At 31.6% G+C, this 22,468-nt stretch overlaps 2 protein-coding genes across 2 annotated transcripts; both read right to left on the reverse strand.

The window, feature by feature from the left end:
• Positions 1 to 13,560: 13,560 nt before the first annotated feature.
• On the reverse strand, positions 13,561 to 14,285 carry LOC112709899 (uncharacterized). The gene is made up of 2 exons (XM_025761889.3): positions 14,109 to 14,285; positions 13,561 to 14,040 (listed from the first exon to the last, which is right to left on the reverse strand). The coding sequence occupies exons 1-2, from the start codon at positions 14,232 to 14,234 to the stop codon at positions 13,762 to 13,764; spliced, it is 405 nt and encodes a 134-aa protein (XP_025617674.1). The 5' UTR covers positions 14,235 to 14,285; the 3' UTR covers positions 13,561 to 13,761.
• Positions 14,286 to 17,792: 3,507 nt separating this feature from the next.
• Positions 17,793 to 21,880, reverse strand: LOC112709906 (probable LRR receptor-like serine/threonine-protein kinase At1g74360). Its single transcript, XM_025761901.3, has 2 exons — positions 21,433 to 21,880; positions 17,793 to 21,297 (listed from the first exon to the last, which is right to left on the reverse strand). The coding sequence occupies exons 1-2, from the start codon at positions 21,497 to 21,499 to the stop codon at positions 18,080 to 18,082; spliced, it is 3,285 nt and encodes a 1,094-aa protein (XP_025617686.1). The 5' UTR covers positions 21,500 to 21,880; the 3' UTR covers positions 17,793 to 18,079.
• Positions 21,881 to 22,468: the final 588 nt, after the last annotated feature.

Here is a 22,468-nt window from a genome sequence, read left to right on the forward strand (position 1 = left end):
GTTCTAGCCCTTTTTACCTTATTTTCTTTCTTGAAAATAGAAATTTGCTTTTTGTTCTTTTCTTTGCCCTAGCTTCAAAACTTTCCTTTTCTTTCTTTCTTGTTTTAGAGAGTGATGTGATATAAGAAAAGAGAAGAGAGAGAAGAGACAATTTGCCTTTCGATGGTGTGGTGATTTATTCAAATGAAATGGGAATAGAATCATTTAGTTGAAAACTAAGTTGAATGAATGGACTTGGATACGGATCACCGGTTTGGGCTTCATGCTTTTAGTTAGGCCATGGTTGTTTTCATTCTTTTATTTTGCTAAGGGTCCATTTTTGTTTTAGATAAGAAGCATTTGAGGTGGAAGCAATTGAACCTGGGACTATGAGTGAATGTGTGTGTGTGTGCCAAATTCTATATGGCTTGAGTCATTGCTTTTTGGACCAATTTCAATGCTATTTTCTGTACACTAAATAAAATATATTACACAAACAATTTGATATGAATCAAATAATGTTTAGTCATTATCTTAATCATACTTTAGTTCTTTAAACTCAACAATGTCCTTATTCTAAAGTATAAGTTCCATATGATAGTACACAAAAGTAATGTGAATTGTCATTTTTTACAAACATAAAGAGTAAAACCAATAAAAACATCCCAAAGTATCCCTCCATTTCAGATTAAAAATCCACAAAAATAAGTTCAAAATTTTCAATATTACTATGATGAAAATTGTAAGACAATGCAACAAATATAGTTAATCAATCTTGGACAATATTGATAGAGACGATGACAGTGAGTGCTTATCTTTATTATTGTCGAGTCATAAACGAAGCATTCTCACTAGGACCACACGAAGCTTTGTCACTGGAAACACACGAAAATAATAGCGTCTCGCTGACGACGTTCAACAGTATGTTGGTTAACAGTTAACACAAACTCTGAATGATGACTGTTTTGATGGAAGGATGAAGAAAAACGATGAGGGTGATGGACAACGACGCATCAGCTCCTCTAAAATTTTTTATTCGCTTTTTTGAGATTATGCTTTAGAATAAGGTCATTCCACTCTTTAATAATATATATTTTTTATTTTTTTAAAAAATAAAATTTGTTAATTTCTACTTTAGTTATTCAAAATAATGATAAAGAGTGTTAAGTTATCGTTTTTTTATTATGTATATACTAAACTAATGAAAACATAACTCTTTTAATGGTAGGTTAGTTTTGTCTATCATTATCGTTAGCTATTTATAATGTGCATATTAAAATTTTGATTCTATTATGTGTATTTTTGTATCGTAAAAGATTTTTTATTTATATTTTTATCTATTTAATTTTCGTGTTAAAATATTTTTCTATGATTGATAATTATTTTACAAACATGTTTCAATAATTGATTTTATGTATATTTATTTAAAAAAAATTATCTCATTATCATAAAATCGAACGTGTCTTTCACTTTGTGGATCGACATCTTATATAGGAGCGAGTGACTCATTAGATAAGTTGCCGAATGAAAAACTCAAATTAAGAAAATAAAATTAACCCTTGAATTTAGTATAATAATGATGAGACACGGTGTGCATAAATATCTTGCAACATTGGAATAAAGGGTAATTGGAATGAGATAGAGATATTATGATATGATTCGACATGTGATGCTCATGTTGGTGTGGGTTTTCAATTTTCATTTCGGAAAGCTAAAGTTACCCAATTTTTTTTGCAACTACTTTGTCATTTCATGATGATTATATCAGATTCCTTCACACCCTTTTTTCCTTTTCAGTTTTTATTTTTCAATGAATTAAAAAAACATGACAGCCGTCTCTTCACATTTCTTTTTCCTTTCAAAATCCCACATATCTTGTTCTCCTTTTTATGTATTTTGTATGTTTATGTTTCTTTAATTCTTTCTATTATCCTTTATTTTTTTGATATATATATATATATATATATATATATATATATATATATGCTGGATATGAATAAATACCATACTTTTCGCTGGATATGATAGACTGATAGTTTAGTGAACTTATAAGTGGAGGTGAATATGACTTGACTATAGCACTTGATTGAGACTAGAGAATAGAAGCAAAACACTGCATATATATATATATATATATATATATATATATATATATATATATATATATATATATACCTTCTAATTTTTCTTAACTATTCCATTATTTTTATAATAATTGTCTTATTCATGTTTTAAATTTATTGATAATTTAACGTATTTGAACCGAAATTATGTCAAAACATATTAAATTACCAGTAAACTTTCATTAAAAATGTAAAAGGAGACAGTTAGGAAGAAAAGGGAAAATATTTTTCTAAATACTAAAGAAAATTAATATAATTACTATTTTGAGATCTTAAAAACTAAACTACTGGAACCTTTTTAATAAGAAAATAATCTTATTTTATCTCTTTTTTTTTGGGTCAAGTAAATTGTTAATATTGTTTTGTTGGTCTCAATCAAGTAAATTGTTTTATTAAAACAAAACGCAATGATATTTTTGGACATGAAAACGTAGTGATATTTTTTGGGGTCTTGAAAACTAAGTTATAAAGATGATCAATACCCAAGCATTTTATTGGCCTTAAGCCCAATAAGTTCGAGAGTTGTGTGATTAGCTGATCTACCCAAGTTTCCTTACTTGGAGTCCACCAAATTTCATTTGACAAAAAACAATTTAATTAGTCAATAAAGGCTTTGTAGTTTTGTATACCAAAAAACGGTCTAAGTAGTTTGATACTTTTATTTAACACTTAAAATTAGATTGGATCTGGGCCAGCCTATTGTCCCAGCATTAACAAAAACAAAAACATCGAATTAGCTTTTTTTAGATTTTTAGGTAAGTCTTTTATTTTCATTTACGACATTACAAGAAAACGTCAAATTAGATGGATTTTTATGAATATCAAGTATCCAACCGCATTCATACTTACTGTAATGATCCATCTAATTACAAAATTTCGATAAAAAATACAGAGACTTTACTTTCTAATACGTACCCTATACCTCGGCCAAAGAAACAAATAGTAACGAACTATATAATTCAAAAGAAGAAATGATAAAGTCAATTACAAAATACAATTAGTCAAAGATTATCAGGAAGTCATTACCTAAAAAATAGCACTCACAATCCTACCTAAAATCTCGGCCGAACTCCACAAATTAGTAAACCAATCATCTATATAAACGAGAATTCAACCTCGGCATATACAAATTTCATTCCAATTTATTTTAAATACTTGTTAACATTTTTCTAAGTCTCCTACTAACGTGAAGGGAGGGAATTGCTATAGCTCAGCAACCTCAACGTGAACGAAACACTTGGCATCCATCGTGGGGCCTAAAGTTTAAGTTAACCCACACATATTTTATTTTACTATTTTTTTGCAGGATCATGGCTGATGACACGATACTCCAAACTCCTCCCCCTACTCACGATGAGTTAATAGCTATGAATGCTACCCTCTTGGCTGAGGTTAAGAAGATGGCTGATTTCTTAGCTTTAAGCCAAAACGGAAAGCTAGATGGAGGGGATCTTAAAAATGCAATTTCAAATGATGCCCGATCTCAGGAGACCACTCCACCAAAACAAAAATAAAAGATAGATAATCCCTTCTCAGAGAACATTGTCAAATTCCAGATGCCAAAGAACTTTGTGCTTCCCACTACACTCAAGCCATACGAAGGATTCAGAGATCCCTGCATCCAAGAATATATGTACACGGGACAGTCTACCTCAGCACTATCAAGCAAGAACAACATAAGAGTCTTAAAGACTACATGACATGGTTTGCCAAAGCAACCATGAAAATTTTTGACCTAAGCCTAGAAGTTCACCTGCATGCGATCAAAAGTGGCATACGACCAAGCGAATTCCAAGAGACTATCGCAGTCATTAAACCAAAGACGTTGGCCGAGTTCAGAGAAAAAGCCGCTGGACAAATGAAAATAGAAGAGCTCCACAAAGTACGGAGAACAGACAAAAAGCCATCTAGACGTGACAAAGAAAAGACTCCAAAGAATCTACAAAACAGAGACACCAAAAAACCATTCAAGCTAACCCCAATGTTTGATACATATATAAGATTCAACACCAAGAGGGAGAACATAATCAAGGACATCCTCCATGCCAAAATAATAAAGCCTCCTAACCGAGTAGGAAGCTACCAAAACCAGAGGTTCGTTGACAAAACTAAGCACTGTGCCTTCCATAAGAAATTCGGTCACAACACAGATGAATGCATAATAGCCAAAGACTTGCTTGAGAGATTAGCCCGGCAAGGTCTCCTAGACAAATACGTAGAAGGATGGACAAACAAAGAAAGCAACTCAGATCGGGAGGATTGTCCACAAACATCAACAAAAAAAGACAAAGGCAAGTGGACAAACTCTAATCCACCAAGAGGAATCATAAACTACATATCAGGAGGATTCGCAGGAGGAGGCGAAACAAGCTCGGCTCGTAAACGGAGTTATCGGGCAATGTTAGCAATTAAAGGAACAATATATTCAAATAAGGGAGACACAACAAACACGGCGATAACTTTCACTCAGTCCGACTTTGCTTCAACAAGCCCAAACCTTGATGACCCAGTGGTAATTTTAATCCAAGTTGGAGAATTGTTGGTAAGAAAGGTTTTATTAGACCCAAACAGCAGTGCTGACATCTTATTTTATTCAACTTTTCAAAAAAAGAAATTATGTGAAAAATCCATGCAACCTTTCTCTGGAGAACTAGTCGGGTTCTCTAGAGAAAAAGTCACAATACTAGCGCACATATGGCTAAAAATGACGATGGGAGAGAGCTCATTGTCAAAAACAATTGATATTCAGTATCTTATAGTAGATTGCCCTAGTCCATACAATATCATTCTCAGACGACCTGCTCTGAATGCTTTCAGAGAAGTAGTATCTACCTTACATTTGTGTGTCAAGTTTCATGTGCAGGAAAATATAGTGGCAATGGTACATGCTGATCACCAAGAAGCTCGGCAATGCTACAACGTGGTCTGAAACAGAGTTTAGCAAAATCGAGGCCACCATCACGGGTACAAGCAGTTTACAACACAGAGGAATTACCTTCATTACGAAAGACCTCAGCCCATGGACAATCTTTAGAAGATAACTTTAATTGACAAAGAGAACCAGTTTACATATATAAGAGGGGCCCTTACAGGTGAAGAACGGCTAAGGATGATAACCATACTTCGAGACAATGCCGACCTGTTTGCATGGATCCCCACCAACATGCCCGTGATAAACCTCGACATCATCTGTCACAAGCTGGCCATCGACAAAACGGCCCGACCTATAGCCTAGAAGAAGCGAAACCTCGGGACAGAAAAAATGAAGGCATTTCTCGAAGAAACCAAGAAGCTACTCACCGCAGGATTCATCAAGAAAATCCGATTCACAACATGACTATCCAACATGGTAATGGTAAGAAAAAGCTTAGGTAAATGATGCATTTGCGTCGATTTTATAAATCTCAATAAAGCCTGCCCTAAAGATGCTTATCTGTTACCTTGTATTGACAAATTAGTTGATGATGCTTCTGGATTTAATAGCTTAAGCTTCATGGATGCATACTCTGGTTATAACCAGATTCTAATGCATCCAGAAGACCAAAGCAAAACAGCCTTTATAATGGAACATGGTAATTTTTGTTACAGAGTAATGCCATTTGGTCTAAATAATGCAGGTGCTACATATCAGCGATGAATGGACAAGATCTTCCAACAAAAAATAGGTCAGAACATGGAGGTCTACGTCGACGACATGGTTGTAAAGACATCAGCATAGAGCTCCCATTGCACCCACCTGTTAGAGATTTTTGGTCAAATCCGAGCATATAACATGAGGCTAAATCCGGAAAAATGTGCCTTTGGAGTATAAGGGGGCAAATTTCTTGGTTTCATACTGATCTCGCAAGGAATTGAAGCAAACCCTAAGAAGTGCGACACTATACTGAACATGAAAAGTCCAAAAATAGTAAAAGAAGTTCAACAACTGGCAGGAAAAGTAGCGACACTGTCATGCTTTTTACCCACAATAGCAAACCGATCATACTACTTCTTTCAAACCATAGCTAAGAACAAACAGTTCAAATGGACTGAAGACTGTGAAAGATCCTTTTCTGAGTTAAAAACCATCTTATCATCACCCCCAATACTTTAGAGACCAGACATCGGTTAAACCATTACATTTATATTTATCTATTTCTAACCATGCTATATGTTCAGTACTAGTTGTTGAAATAGGAAAAATCCAGAAACTGGTATACTTTGTCAGCTAAGTCTTATAATCGACCAAAATGAGATATACCAAGGTAGAGCAGCTGGCTTTGGCACTGGTTACCACAACAAGGAGGCTGAGGCACTATTTTCAAAGCCATACAATAACAGTTAGAATATATCAACCTCTGCAACAAATATCAACCAAACCAGAGTTAGTTGGACGACTGATAAAATGGTCCATTGAACTCTCCGAGTTTGACATTTAGTATCAGTCAACGCCGACCTTGAAATCACAAATATTAGCAGATTTTGTTTCTGAATTCACTACTGACAAACAACTTGAAGAGCCGAATTGGAGGTTACATGTAGGTAGAGCATTAAACTGCGAATGTAGTGAAGCAGGAGTATTACTAAAGGACAGAAATAGAGTGAAAGTTGAGCAGTCACTTCAGTTTTCGTTCACATTAAGTAACAATCAAGTAGAATATGAAGCTCTGCTAGCAGGACTAAAGCTCTCCCATAATCTCTAAATACCTCGACTCACAGTCTATTGCGACTCCCTACTGATCGTACAACAAATTAAAGGAGACTTCCAGGTAAAAGATACTTTGTTAGAGCAATATTGGCTTATTGCAAAGGATCTTATTTCAAAATTCGATAAATTTGAAATTATTCATGCGCATAGAGAACAAACCACTAGAGCAGATATATTGTCTAAATTAACTGCCACTAGAGCAAGCACACACACACACACACCAACACTATCACAATTAACACTCGAAAAACCCAACATTGAACTAACGTGCATATTAAGCATTACACAGATAATAGACTAGAGAACACCTTTTCTTGATTACATTAACAACGGAACTATTCCAAGGGGAGAACCAAACCCACAGCTCTTCCGATGAAGAGAAAGTTTCTACACAAGCATAGTAAACAACTTATACCGATGTGGTTTCTCACAACACTACTTAAGTGCCTCAACCAAGATGAGGCCGAAGTAGTTATGGCTGAAACACATGAAGATATTTGTGAAAATCGTATCGAAGGATGAGCTCTAGCAGCCAAAATTCTCTAGACAGGATACTATTGACCGACAATGAAAAGAGATTGCATAATTAAAATAAAGACATGCAATAACTGCCAGAAGCATGCTACCATTACAACAAAACCAGCTGAGAAATTGCAGAGTATCGAGGTAAGCTGGTCATTCCATAGATGGGGGCTAGATATCCTAGGACCAATCCCAAAAGTGCTAGGCCAGGTAAAATTTCTTTTGGTTTCAAGAGACTACTTTTCAAAATGGATAGAAGCACAACCACTGGCACGTATAATAGCCGAAAAAGTAAGGTCTTTCTTGTGGAAGAACATTATATGTAGGTATGGTATACCAAGAGAGATAATATTTGATAATGGTAGACAATTCACAGACCATAAACTTGCTTTATTTTTGCAAAATTTCAACATTCGACATCATTTTAGCTCAGTTGAACACCCACAAACAAATAGAGAAGCAGAGGCAGCTAACCAAGTTATATTACAGGCTATGAAAAAGAAGCTCAATGATGCAAAAGGGGAGTGGGCGACCTTATCTCAGAAATATTGTGGAGCTATAATACAACTACACAATCAACAACGGGGGAAATTGGTAGACTCCACCAACTGCAAATTGGCAGAGTCTTCGCCCTTGATCTCAACAACCTCGACAGCCTTACCCTTAGCCTGCCCTCTTTTCCGTTTGCCTTTCGGGTTCAATTCGGATTGCACCACTCCAGCACCGATATCGTTGTCGACATTAGTAGTTGAGCCTTTATTTTTATTTTTCCTCCTTTGGCTAAAAAAGGATTTTAGCCCAGCAGTGGTAATAGTTGGAGCTTTCTCAACTGCAAAGACGACCCAAAAATAAGCCAATCAGATTCATAAAACAAAAGATGACAAAAGATATAAGCAATATGAATTACCTATATAATCTAAAACTGCCTGTCTACTAGTGTCCCACTTCAACAATTTGGCAATAGATAATAAGTCCCTCAAATCCAACATCTCAAACAAAAAGTCCATAACAACATCATCATCAGAAAACCTATTGTTAACATCTAAAACTTGTACAGGTCGGCATACCATGAGAGAGGAAACCTCTCTTCCAAAAATTTATTAACGTAGAACGGAAACTTATCTTATACGCTCCTAACTTTCACAAACATAATTTTGAAATCTTTAAATGGCGACTTGTACAAGGTAAAAACTAAGTGATTAGGATGGCTACTCAAATTTACCCACAAGCCACGCCCAACACCCTTGGCCTGAAAGAGAGAAAAGAAAAGGCTAAGTAATGGAGGATGCTCTAACACCTCCATTAGACTCTCGAACGCCCGAACGAACTCCAGGAGTTGGGGTGAAGTTGAGAAGGAGCACAATTCAACCAATACAAAATACCACATTCAAACTCTGTAAAGGGAAGCATAACGCCTAATTCTATCAACAAACGGCTATAAAGGTAAAAGTACGACCAATCACTAATCCTCTCACATACGCAATCTTCTTCCACACAAGGCAGCAACTTTATTCCTATCTGATTACCATCCCTAACCCACACATTAGAACCTAAAAGCTTAACCGATTTGACATCATTAAACCGAGAAACACAACCGTTTACTTTGTCGTCAACTTAGCTAAAGGGATTATCTTCCTGAAAAACGACTTTAGTTTTTTCCATTATTCTCAAATGACAAGAAACAAAAACAAAAGAGAAGATACTAGAATTTTTTTTTTCAATACCAACCTTTTTTGCTCATTCTCTGACACTGGAAGAAGTAAGGATTTTTCTTCTATCCTACTACCAACAAATAACAAAAAATAGAAGCATTCTCACAGTAATAAAGTCTAAAGAAATGAAATAGTTTTTTGTTTTGGTAACCGTTTCAAAATCTCAGCCATCCAACGGAATCCAGACACTTCTCTTCATCTGGCGGACAGAGGCACACCGAAACTCGCGCCACATTTTCAATCAATTATATCATCACTCGGCACAAAAACTAAACGTGCATTAATTACAAGACTATTTGCATTCCGAACGAAACCTAGACGAGCTTGGGGGCTAGGGCATATTAATACAACACAAAATCTACGGCCGAGGTATATGCGCAACTTAAGGCTCGCCTTTGTTTTCCTCATATACAAGACAAGTTTGGGGGTTACGATACATGCCCTATACTTCGGCCAAAAAATTAAACAGTAACAAATTGAAAAAATATATTCATTTATGTTTAACAAATAATTTATTTATTTTATTCGAAATTTTGTGACAACAATTGAATAGCTATTTAAAAAATGTACATAAAAAAATAAAAAAAATTAAATTCCTAAAACTTTTTATTAATAACTTGGTTAATTACAATAATTGTTTTTTAGCTCAGAAAAATGTATTCATTTATGTTTTGCAACTCATTTCATTATGTTTGAGCGTCCATCTAATTGTGACATTTTATGTCTTCGTACTAGTGAAAAAAAGGGATGCGGATAAAGTATTTTGGTCTTTTGTTTCAAAAACTTTTGAATGAATTTAATATTTTTTTATTATTAAATTTGACGTGAATAATTAATAAAATGAGTAATATTGACATTAAAAATATTATATTAAATTATATATTTTTTTGTGTATTAAAAAAATATAATTAAAATTTTTTTGTAATACTTTTTTTTAATCTCCTTTCTATAAAAAAAAATTCAAATCCTAACAATCAAAATCAATTATCAACGTTCTAGAATCAATGAAAAAAATTTATTTTGGTGGATCAATTTTATTTATGTAATGAAATTAAATATTATTGATTTTTTAATATATTATTAATTATTTGTGTTAAATTTAATGATGGGATAACATTAAACTTGTTCAAAATTTTTTAAAACTAAAATAAAATGTTTAAAACGAAACTAAAATATGTTAAAATGTTAATGAACAATAATTGTTCTTTGATCATAATTAAGTAAACTAAAATATCCTTATCTATCTATTATATTATATTGTATTATATAAAGAAGATACGAGAGTAATTTAGTTTTTAATTATTTTTTAATATCCTTCGATATAGATAATCTACAAAAAGCTTTTTTATTATATCAAAGACTTAAACGCAAAAATTTTTAGTAAAATCATAAACAACTCACCATCTTTAACTAATTGTATTCTTATTATTTTTATCTATATTTAATAGAATGCTTATATTACGTTATTTGGATTTTTTTTCCCTTTATCATTTCACGCCGTTAATCACAAGTGTCTTGAAACCCACTAACAAAAAAGTTAAACGCATGTGTGTGGTGTGCCGTGATAATTATGAACATATTTGGTAGTTGGTACTACTATATATTACTATAGAGTATAGATTAAAAAAATAGTTTATATACTACAAAATAGTACTAAAAAACTTATTATGTAATCAAACTAAATAATCAATCACTAATATAATCAATTATATCATGGTAAAATAACTAAATCTGTAATAAACGAATAACTACATTTATTACAGTAGTATAATATAAAGATTTTATAAAATATAAAGTATCTAATTTTGTGTGTGCATAAAATATATTTGGTATGAAAATAACCGGGTTTATAATAGTTTAATAACTACTAAGAATTTATTTTCTAGGTTTTCTTAACGTAAGAAAATTTTTTATGCTTACTATTTTGAATTTAATTATGAATTATTACGTGAATAAAAATATAAATTTTTAGGAGATTATAGAGACAGTAAAATTTAGAGAAAATTTAGATTTTTTTTATTTTTTACGATATTTTTTGGTTTGACAAATTAAAATCTAATTCATTACAAACCGAAACTCTATTTAAAAATTTATCGTTATAATTATTTTTGGGTTTTGTGAACATTATTTGTCATATCAAGGGTGATTTTTTAGTGTTTTTGGTAACAATGTCAATTTTATGATATATTATCTAAAATCAGATGGTGTTTTAAAATTTGGATGTGAGGTTCAAACATTTAGATAGAGGGTTAAGACTTTTTTGACGGAACAAAAATTTTGTTGATGTTTCGCCTGGACGGTGGTAAAAATATTTGTAAAGAATTTTGATACTTAAGTTAATAAGAATTTTAAGAAACTTAAAGTAGAATTAAATTAAAAAACTACATGAATATTAGGATATTTATAGAGTAGTATATATGACATAATAATCTCTTGAGGAAAACTTCAGATTGTAGTGGGCAATTATTTTCAATAGCAGAGTTTCAAGAGATTGGGATGGGAAAAAATATGCAGGATGAAAAATATTAAATAATATTTTATATTTTTAGAAGGTGAATATTTTGATTATAAAAAATATCAAACCAATCATATTAAAATTATTTTGGATGATTTGTATTAGATAAAGACTAATTATCTAAATACTTTTTATATGAATCCCATTTAATATAAGATTGTTTAATATTTTATTTTTAATTTTGATAATATTGTCAAAATTAAAAATATTCTTAAAATCTAGTTTAAAATTAATAACAAACTCACGATTCTTTCAACTTTTAAAATTTGTATCTTACTTTTTTTTATGATTTTATTAAATAGTAAAACTATCATCTAAGTGTTAGTGTTGTGACATATCTTTTGTTTCCTTGAATCATAACTTTTCTCTTAAAAAACATAATTCTTTGATTTCATTTATAATTATAGTTGTAAAAGAAAATTAGAATATATAAAATATATAAACAAATTATAATTAGAATGATGAATATTAACAATTTTAATATATACTTGTTGAATATTTGAATATCTTTTTTTATAAAAAAAATCAATTAAAAAAAACTAACATAAAATAATATTAAATTAAATAAATAAAAAATATTTAAACTTCAAAAATCAAAATAATAACACCAATACTTAGTGTATATTTTCATTTATAAAATCAATAAACCATAACTTGAGTTTAGAACTTGCAACAAAGTAACCAATATGCTAAATTTAAAATAAAAAGGTGTTAAAAACAAATGGACTTGCAACAAAGTAACCAATATGCTAAATTTAAAATAAAAAGATGTTAAAAACAAATGAAAAAGTGGAGTATTGAACTCATGGTACTGAATATGGAGTAAGAATTTTTACCAAATGAACTACTTATAATCTATAATGATATATTACTAATATTTTATAAAATACTTAGGGCCATGGTTTCCATTGTCCCTCAAAAGATCTCTTCCTGGTTATTTTTTTACAGAATAAAAAATTATTCATATATTTGAGTAGGTTATCACCTTAGGAATGATAATCTAAGTAGTGAAGAAAATATTTAGCTTGTTCTCTAAATCGAGTCAGATCCGAATTATGATGACCCATTTTTAAATTGGTTTGACCAGTATAGACTTTAATCAAATAAATTGGACTTGTCGTTTTGCTTGTTGGGCCAAGTTATCAGTTGAAAGCCCAATTTGAGAATTAGGTATAGTTAGGCTGAATTGGACTGATTTATTCTAATTCCAGCGGTATATATATTGAGTAAATTACTCAATATATTATCCGTCAATTTCTGCCAACTCTTATTTATATTTGTGTTTCATGAAAGTATGTTTATAGATGTGTCTAATAATTAATATATTTTAAATACATATATAAAGAGACATATCCAAAAAATATATCTATAAAGACACTTCTATTAAACACAGTTATAAAAAAGACATTTTTATTAGACACATCTACAAACACACTTCCATGAAACACAATTATAAATAAGAGTTGACAGAAGTTGGCAGATATGCTGTTGGTAATGTAGCGGAACCGTTACTAAAAATATATCCGAAGTATTTTTTACTAAAAAAAATGCTTTCAAATTTTATTATAAAAAAAACGTAAAAAAATGAATGTCCATGAATTGAGACATTTTATGTTAATAGAAAAAAATGATGTGGTTAATGGAACTTTTTATATGGTAAGTGAGACTCTAACATTAATAAGCAAATCATGTCGTACTCTTTTATTAATGAAACAAATTTTTAATCATGATTGAATATTTTTAACATATTTTAAAATTATTTAGAATATTTTTATTGATAATAATATTCAAAAATATTTTTATCAGTCAAGATAATTCAGTTACATTTTTTATGTTTTGTTTCTTCTTTTTTATCAGTTGTTAAACTAAGGGTATCTAGCACCAATAATAATAACACTAGTTTCCTCACAGTGAAAGTTTTTTAGAAAAGTAAATACTTGACCACAAAAATAGATGCTCTGTTCCACAAGGAACCACTAGCTAATAAAAGTATATTAGAACACATTGTCAAGTGACTATGTGTACTATTAACCAAACCACACATCATGATTATTAATTTGGTGTTAGACGGCGGATAGTAGACTCAAACTAATTAAACAACTAAACATGTTACAAGACAACAATAGTGGTGAGAGAGGTATGTATTTCTATGATAGATGTTCATGTTCAATTTGATAGATGTCTACGTTTCCTCATTATTATTTTGAACTACAAAAGATCACATTACTCAGAATTTAACTTTTCTAATTTGGGTTCAGGGTTGTGGTGATGATCATTATGATTAGTAACAAGAGGGTATTTTTGAGCATTCTTGATTATTTTTGCAAGAGCTGCTTGACCAAGATCAAGGCCACAAACATCAGCAAGTCGAACAAGGTAGAGCAGAACATCTGAAAGCTCTTCTTCTAAGTGCTCCTTATCAGCTGAACTCCAATTTGGTAATCCCTTTCCTACTTCTCCTTTCCATTGGAATATCTCTGACAGTTCTCCCACCTCTCCGACCTGTCGAAAATTAAGAGTGATGTTTTTTGAACATCTATTAATAACTAACTATATTGGTGGTTACTTACAAGAGCCAAAAGGAGATTTCTTGGACTGTGATATTGATCCCATCCTCTCACTTGAGAAAACTCAGCAAGCCTTTTGCTGAGTTCATGAAGAGAAACATCTCTTGTTGCTCTGCCAGGGTACTCCATATTCTTAGCTGTATGTATATTATTTTCTCTTCTTGTGTATGTGTTTCATAACTTGCATGTTCAATTTATAGAGGGAACTTATGGAGTGGGGGACTGTAACTTGTAAGATGCATGACATGTGCTTAACTTTTTTTTTTTTTAATTAAAATGTTAGATAAATTGAATACCAAAAATATTATCTATATAAAAAAATCAACCACTCAGTCACCCCACCAATAACAAACTAAGAGAGGTTAGCATGGACTAGGGGTGGCAAGCGGAAAGCCCATCCCGCCTAATGAGAGGATCCTGAAATTTTATTCTGTCTTGTCTAACAGCGGGCTGGTGGGTTAAGTCTGCCGTTAATTTTTTTATTATTATTAAATATTAAATAATATAAATTACTAAAAAAATATTAAATAATATATATAATTTCACAATTATTTTAATAAATTTATAATTTCTAAATACATAAAAAATTATAATTTTTAAATTAATAAGCATTAAAGTCTTTATAATTATAAATATGTAATAAACATAATCATAAATCAAATTTTTTGAAACAAAATAATAAAACCAACATTGTCCAAAATAAAATAAATCTTGTCCAAAATATATAATTAAACATCTACAAGTTTAGAACATTATCGATCAAACGTAAAACATAATTCAAAATACTAAATTAGAATATCTCCAAAAAAATCCTAAGTCCGATGGAAAAGTCCACCCTGTCAAAGTCTGCCAAAATCCACGGTTTAAGCGGTGTGGGTAAGGTAGACTTTTGATATATGACGGTCTCAATTTTTCAGTTCAACCCGCCTTTTTAACAGATTATGCAGACCGATCTAATAAATTTAGGCCTGTTTGCCACCCATAATATAGACTATGATCCTCCAACAAATCTTTAACTTCTTATTCATTATGCCTATATATGCATATCAATGAAGTATTGTTAAAATTAAAGTTATGTCTTTTTTATATTTTAGTAATATTTTTATTAAATAATATTTAAAAAAAAGCGTTGCAAAATAATAAAAAATATTATTTTTGTTAAATAATAATTATATATATATATAGATAGATAGATAGAGAGAGAAATGTTATATGTTGTATATATTTTTGTTATTTACTTTTAAGTTTTTTGTTAAATAATTTTTATAGAATATAATTTTGATATAAATTTATCTATTATTATTTTTTCAAATAATAATTATTAATGTAATAAGTTAATTATAATAAAAACTAAAACTAAAAAATGGTAAATTTTTAGGAAAATGAAATTAATTATACTTTATTCTTAATTTTAGGTTTTTATTATTAGAATTTTAGTTCCGTCATTATTAGTCGTGTATATATATATATATATATATATATATATATATATATATATATATATATATATATATATATAATTTAATGACTAATTTTTATTACAGGTATATAATATCAATGGTTAAAACTTAACACACATCATCTAAACATTTTTCCTATACTTCAAAAACGGAATCAAACTCACATTTTTGTAAGAAATAAAGTAATATTTTTTTACCAAATATGGTAACTATTTTTGTCATATTTCACATGATTCTGATCTCTTTTATTCTGGAAATGCCTGACTAATAGAAACACTAGTTGTTTTAGTGGAGAAGCACTTGAGTGGTGACTTTTTTTTCTCTTCTAAATAGAGGACAATAATCATGAAATACATGGCAATATATGCCTCTATTATTATTATTATATTGAAATGCACTTAGCCTCTATAAACGTCATCAATATGCTCTAATCTGATCTGATCCCCTAATTATTTTCTCCACCATCACTACCCTAATTAACCTATATGCAAATGCAACTAACTCTAATGAATCTAGCTGTCGTTTGTAGAATTTTTGTTAAGTAGTGAATCCATATTTGTTCCTATCCAATTTGGTATGGTTTTGCTAATTAAAAAAATGGTAGTAAAAAGAACATACCAAAAAAAAAAGGAAACAAAAAGGAGTTTGAACTAATAATAAAAATTCATCTAAAATTGTAGACGATCTTATCTATATCTTCAATGTACAAATTAAATGATGATTCTCAGACTAAATTTGCATGCTTGTGTGATCTTGTATATTTTCTTTTGGAGATGGATTCAGCAAGAACAAGCAAACATTAGCTACAGACAATTCATACGAATGTTATATATTGTGGTTTCTACACACAGAAATATGCAACCTCACTCTTGTTGAAAGAACAATAAAAACTAGTCAATAAAAAAATTTATGCATAAAAAAAAAAAAAATTATACACCTAAAATATACTTCAAATTTTCATTCTAATACATACATACTCCAAATATATACGTTCCACAATATTTAAAATAAAAGACAAAAGTATGCTTTTTTTTCTAATATTTATAATTTTTTTAAAAATATTCTTAATATTTAATTTTATTTTTAACATTTTTAATTTGTGTTAAAATTACTTTTAGACAGCAACTCCGTTTAAAATATTAGAGATAAAATTGAATATGTCACAGGGTAATTTTGATACCGATAAAAAATGTTCAACAATAATTTTGACATGAAAAAAAATATTAAAAATAAAATTGAATAAAATTAAATATTAAAAATATTTTTAAAAAAAATTATAAATATTAGGACAAAAAATATACTTTATCTTATAATAAAGTAATTACTTTAGTTTTAAATTAAAAAAATTTGTAAATATTATTCTTTTATTGAAATATATTTTCGAAACTCTTTTCTATATACAAACTCTCTTTAACTAATCTTTAATAAATAATAGCAGACACTGTATATTCAAAAATATTACATACATAAACAAAATCAGTTGATACTATATTTATGTGTTAGTATATATATTATTTAGTTTACTTTAATATATATTTAATATTTTAACATGTATTTTAATAATTAATTTAGTGACTAAAATTTTGTATATATCTAATATAGGCCTATTATAGTCATTCATTTTTATTTTTATTTTATTTTATTATGATTGTATGGGAAATAGTAATAGCAAAAAAAAATGACATTTTTCTGCAGAGTATAATTGATTGCTATTTTTCTTTTGAAATAAGCCTCAAGACGGATATATAGGACCACGTCACACTTTTATAAATTTAATCAGAAATATCATACAATTAACATTTTTATTTTGAATTTGAGTCAATATTAACTATTTTTTTTAATCTTTTTACTAAAAATGTTGCTCTCTAATATTTTCCAAATTTTAATTACTAATAGTCTAATACTATAAAAATAGTAAAGAATCTTTCAAAACTGTGAAGGATGCATTTGATGAAATGAATGGAATTGGATTTGCATGGAGGAAGTTAACAATAACATATGTATGGACCTCATTAAAGAATTTCTTGTGCCTTTTATTACAGTTATCTTTCACATACTCTGGCCATTAACATGTAATCACTGATACCACTAACACTCATTAGTGCAACAAATGTTGCAATAATGACAAAAATATTGTCTGTATTAGCAACTTGTTGAATGAAAAGATGCAAAGAAAAAGGATATTGAAAAGGATGTGAAGGAAAATACTACATAAGACACTAAGATAGATCAATAAACCAGAATGTTTTGGTAGTTAAGTTTATTCAACATTAGATACCAAACAATTTTGCATGATATAATGTTATCAAGCAAATGAATTAGCATAACCTGTACTGTACACTATTGATTTCTCTAGGTAACAATTGAAATAAGAAACAAAAGACATCTCTTAATTCTCAGAACAATGTTAACACAATGAATGAAATTTTCTGCATGAAACATTTTATATCTAAGACTAAACTACATCTTAACAGAACACTATGCACATTTTTTTAACTACAAAAATGAGAGAGACTAAACAATGATTCCATGGCTTGAAGGATAACCTTTGGAGTAGTATATCCCAATCAACATATCAAGAACTTCCTTCATATTAGGCCTAGCATATGGTGCCTCAGCAGTGCACTTCACACCAATTCTAAGCACTTCACTCATCTCTTCTGCACCACCAACAAGCCCTGACCCCATCACTGAAACCGGTAGGGCCCGGCCGAGCCGTCCGCGTCCGACGACACGCCACGCCCACTCCACCAAGCTCTCTTCACCTCCATCCACTGCTCTTCTCCCTGTGGCCAACTCCATAGCCAGCACTCCAAAACTATACACATCACCTTTTGTTGTAGCCTGCCATGTTTGTCCATATTCTGGTGCAACATAACCAACTGTTCCAGCCACCACTGTACTAACATGGCTATCTCCAACATCAACAACTCTTGCTAATCCAAAATCTGTGACTTTTGCTTTTCCATCTTTTTCCAATAACACATTGCTAGCTTTAACGTCTCTATGAACAATTGGAGGGTAACATTCATGGTGCAAATAGACTAGTGCTTTTGCAACATCAATTGCAACTTCTAATCTTCTTCTCCATGTAAAACTTGTTCTATCAGTGATTAGATCCTCCAATGTTCCACCTTCTATGTACTCATAAACTAGTATCTTTTCTGAACCATTTAAGCACCATCCATAGAGCGTGACAAGGTTTGGATGAGGCCAACCAAATCCATGACCACTCAGAACTTCCATTTCTGCTCTAAACTCCTTTTCGCCTTCAATTCCTTCTCTTTGAAGCTTCTTCACTGCAACAATTCTTCCATCTTGAAAAACTCCCTTGTAAACCGTTCCGAATCCTCCTTTTCCTATGATCCTGTCCTCTGAGAAGTTTCCAGTGGCCTTCAAGATATCGTCGTGTGTAAAAGCCGTCTTGTTTAACCGGATTACCTTAACCGTGTCCGATAACCATGGTGAAGATGCAGAGCTGCTTGAATCATGAGATTGTTTAGCTTCCCTCAAGAGGTATCCAGGATCTTCCAAGGGACTTTTCCTCAATGCACAGACTATAATTGTAAGAAGGCCAAACACCATGAAAGCCAGTGTTATAGCTGCAAAACCCAAGAACACAGACAACTTTGATTCCTTCTTCTTATGGTATTTGTGCAAGGTTGTGTTCTTATCACCTGTGATGTTGTAAATGAAGTTTGGAAGGACTAATAGAGGGTCACCTAGATATGAATTCATGTCAAATGTAACAAATTGTCCAGTTGATGGAACTACACCAGTTATTAAGGGATTGAATGATATGTTGAACTTGTTAAGCTCAGTTAAACTGTTCAGACTTGTTGGAAATTGCCCTGAGAAATTGTTGGAAGAAAAATCAAGATTCTGAAGGCATCTCATGTTTCCAACTTCACTTGGAATTTCACCTGAGAATTTGTTCATGGTGATGTTTAAAACCACAAGTGACATGGTACCCATTGCAGCAGGGAACTTTCCAGAGAAATTGTTGAATCCCAAATGCAGCATGCTGAAATTCACCATTGTTCCAATCACTGAAGGAATCTCTCCATAAAGATTGTTCCCACTCAGCTGAACATAGCCTGATATCTGAGGCTTGCTAAGCGAGGCGCCCGGGGGGCAAAATGGAAAAATGCCATTTCCTGTGAGGAGTTTGTACCAGAGTCCCCTACAATTCTTCCTTGTCAAGATACTATACACAAAGCTGAATGGAGGATAATCTGCCGGCATCCATCTTCTCATTGCAAGGCACTCACTTGAGCCAGAAAGGATTTGCTCACTTTTTCGATTCAATTCGAATGTTGTCATTGCATTCCTTCCAATCTTGGACAACTCAGGAGGCAAATTCCCACTCAACTTGTTGTTTGCAAGGTTCAACCATAACAAGCTTGTGCAGTTTCCCAACTCCGGTGGGATTTCGCCGCTTAGCGAATTATCCGCCAGCATTAGCCATAAGAGGGAACTCATTTTGCCAAGGCTTGGTGGGATTGAACCATTCAGATTGTTATAGGCAAGGTCTAGTGCTTGAAGGTGAGCCATGTTTCCAAATTCAGCCGGAATTGGACCGCTGAACTGGTTGTAGGACAACATCAAGAACTGAAGGCTTGCCATCTGAGTGATCTCAACAGGCAATGGACCTGAAAAGTTGTTGAAGCTTAGATCTAACTGCGAAACTTTTGGCAGTTTAAGGATCCCTGAGGAAATCAATCCTCCAGTGTAGTGATTTGAGTGCAACACAAGAAAGCTCAGTTGCTTAAATTCCCCAAAAATTTCTTGAACTTCCCTACCAAAATTGTTTCTGCTCAAATCCAAAAGAACCAAATTGGCAAGATTCAAAAGACTCTGAGGTATATCTCTTGAGAAGCTATTGTTCCCCAAGTACAATCCTTTTAGGCCTGAGATTGATCCTATCTCAATTGGGATTCCACCAGAGAAATTGTTGCTGGAAAGATTCAGAATTGTTAGATTCTTGCAGTTTGCAACACCCTTTGGCGCCTCGCCGACGAAACCATTCAGCGAAAGGTCTAGTTCCACAAGGCTACAATCCAGGGGAAAAGCCTCTGATGAAACATTCCCACTGAGATGATTTTCTGCAACCGAAAACTCCTTCAGCCTAGCGAAACCGTTCCCTAATCCTCCACTCAGATTGTTTGTGCTCAAATCCAAGTTCTGCAGCATAGGACACTGATCAAGCCAGCCACCAATTCCACCAGTCAAGTTATTCCCTGAGACATTGAGAGTAACCAAGGCATTGCAGGCGCTGGCGAAAAGATTCACGCCAATCTCGCCATGAAGCCTATTCACAGACAAGTCCAGAGTCTTCAATGATCTGAAACCTGTCAAGTTCAACTCACCAGCAAGAATGTTATGTGAGATGTTGAGATGAATGAGCTTCTGGCAATGCCTTAGATCTTCAGGAATGTCACCGAAGAGTGTGTTCTGAGACAGATCAAGGTGTGTTAGCTCAGTTAGCATTGAGAAGTTGTTGAAAATCTCGCCGGTGATTTCGCTGCCGGAGAGGTCTATTCCAACCACCCTATTGGTGGTTCCATTGATGTGGGTGCACCATATTCCTGGCCATTCACATGGACTAGTGCTTCTGTTCCAATACACATAATTTCCATGGTCTTCAAATGTTTTGCTATCAAGATATGCTTTCAACTCCAAAAGAACTTGTTTATCAGTTTCCAAAGAATCCTCACCAACAATAACTTCAACTGAACAAACAAACAAAAAAAGGACAAACCAAACAATCATAACTAACTACCTCGGAATAAGTGTTGCACAGAATTCAATAATGAAAACTAAATAAAGATTGAATTATTCTGAACAAAATAAAAGGATGTTGGTACCTGAAAGAAGGACGAAGAGAGAAAGCAATAGGAAGCCACAAAAAGAATATGTTTTCTTCTCTGTCATCTATGTAACTAAACTGTTAATCAATTCTTTTCTTTATTGAGCAGAATAGAATCAGATTGAATCTGCAGAGGGAGGCACAAAACTCAAGAACATGAAGGCATTTGGAGCATGTAGCAGTGTAGAAGAATGGAGCTTATTAGAATAGGATGATTCCTTTTCGTTCTTTTGGTAAGAGTGTCTGTGAATTGTTGATGGTTGCAATATAATAATTGTAACAAAAAGAGGTTGCATGATGTTTGTGTTTTTTGTTTATTTTATTTGTTGGTTGATGAATGTGAAATCAAATTCAGTGCTTTGTAATTGTATGGTTTTTGGTACTTTAGTATATTTAATTCATTTGTTTAGTGAAGAATGAAATGAGAGTCAACAACGGGCAATGGCGCTCTTTCGGTCACGGGGGAATCAGCATTTGGAGGCAAGTAAGGGCAGCCCTTGCTGACCGGGCTGGGGAAGATGAAGATTTTCCTTGGATTGTAAGGTTTGACCCACACGGTCACATACGCTTCATGCAAAAATTCCTTTTTCATTTAATATTAAAATATAAAAAAATATTTATTACATTAGTTTAAACAAATTTTATCATTCATCTATCACAAGTTTAATTATTCTATTATAATATGTTTAATTATTTTAATAATTAATTATTTAGTTTGAAAAATATAAAAATCAATATATATACACATACGTAATAAATAATTTAGTATTTAATTTTTAATATATATAAAATATTTAAAAAAACAGATAAATAAGTCTTTGATTATTTTTTTTATGGAGAGCACATAAAATCGTGACAAAAATTAATTACTCATATTAATAATTGAAATCTGTGTCATAATAAAACAAATCTACATCTCTCAAATTCTCATATTTTCAAAGCAAAAAATATCCATAGATAATTAATTTTAACTAACAATTTATGTATGGATTTCTATGTAAAAGTTTAAAATTCTTTATTTGCATTGAACATTT

This window comes from Arachis hypogaea, chromosome 1 (genome assembly GCF_003086295.3).
Source record: "Arachis hypogaea cultivar Tifrunner chromosome 1, arahy.Tifrunner.gnm2.J5K5, whole genome shotgun sequence".
In the NCBI taxonomy this organism is placed as follows: Eukaryota; Viridiplantae; Streptophyta; class Magnoliopsida; order Fabales; family Fabaceae; genus Arachis; species Arachis hypogaea.

Bases quoted from the DNA above. Each gene is read 5' to 3' on its own strand.
- LOC112709899 (XM_025761889.3), bottom strand. From the start codon at position 14,234: ATGGAGTACCCTGGCAGAGCAACAAGAGATGTTTCTCTTCATGAACTC. The intron at 14,041-14,108 runs GTAAGTAACCAC...AATTTTCGACAG, and splicing joins GAAATCTCCTTTTGGCTCTT to GTCGGAGAGGTGGGAGAACT.
- LOC112709906 (XM_025761901.3), bottom strand. From the start codon at position 21,499: ATGACAGAGAAGAAAACATATTCTTTTTGTGGCTTCCTATTGCTTTCT. The intron at 21,298-21,432 runs GTACCAACATCC...TTGTTTGTTCAG, and splicing joins TCTCTTCGTCCTTCTTTCAG to TTGAAGTTATTGTTGGTGAG.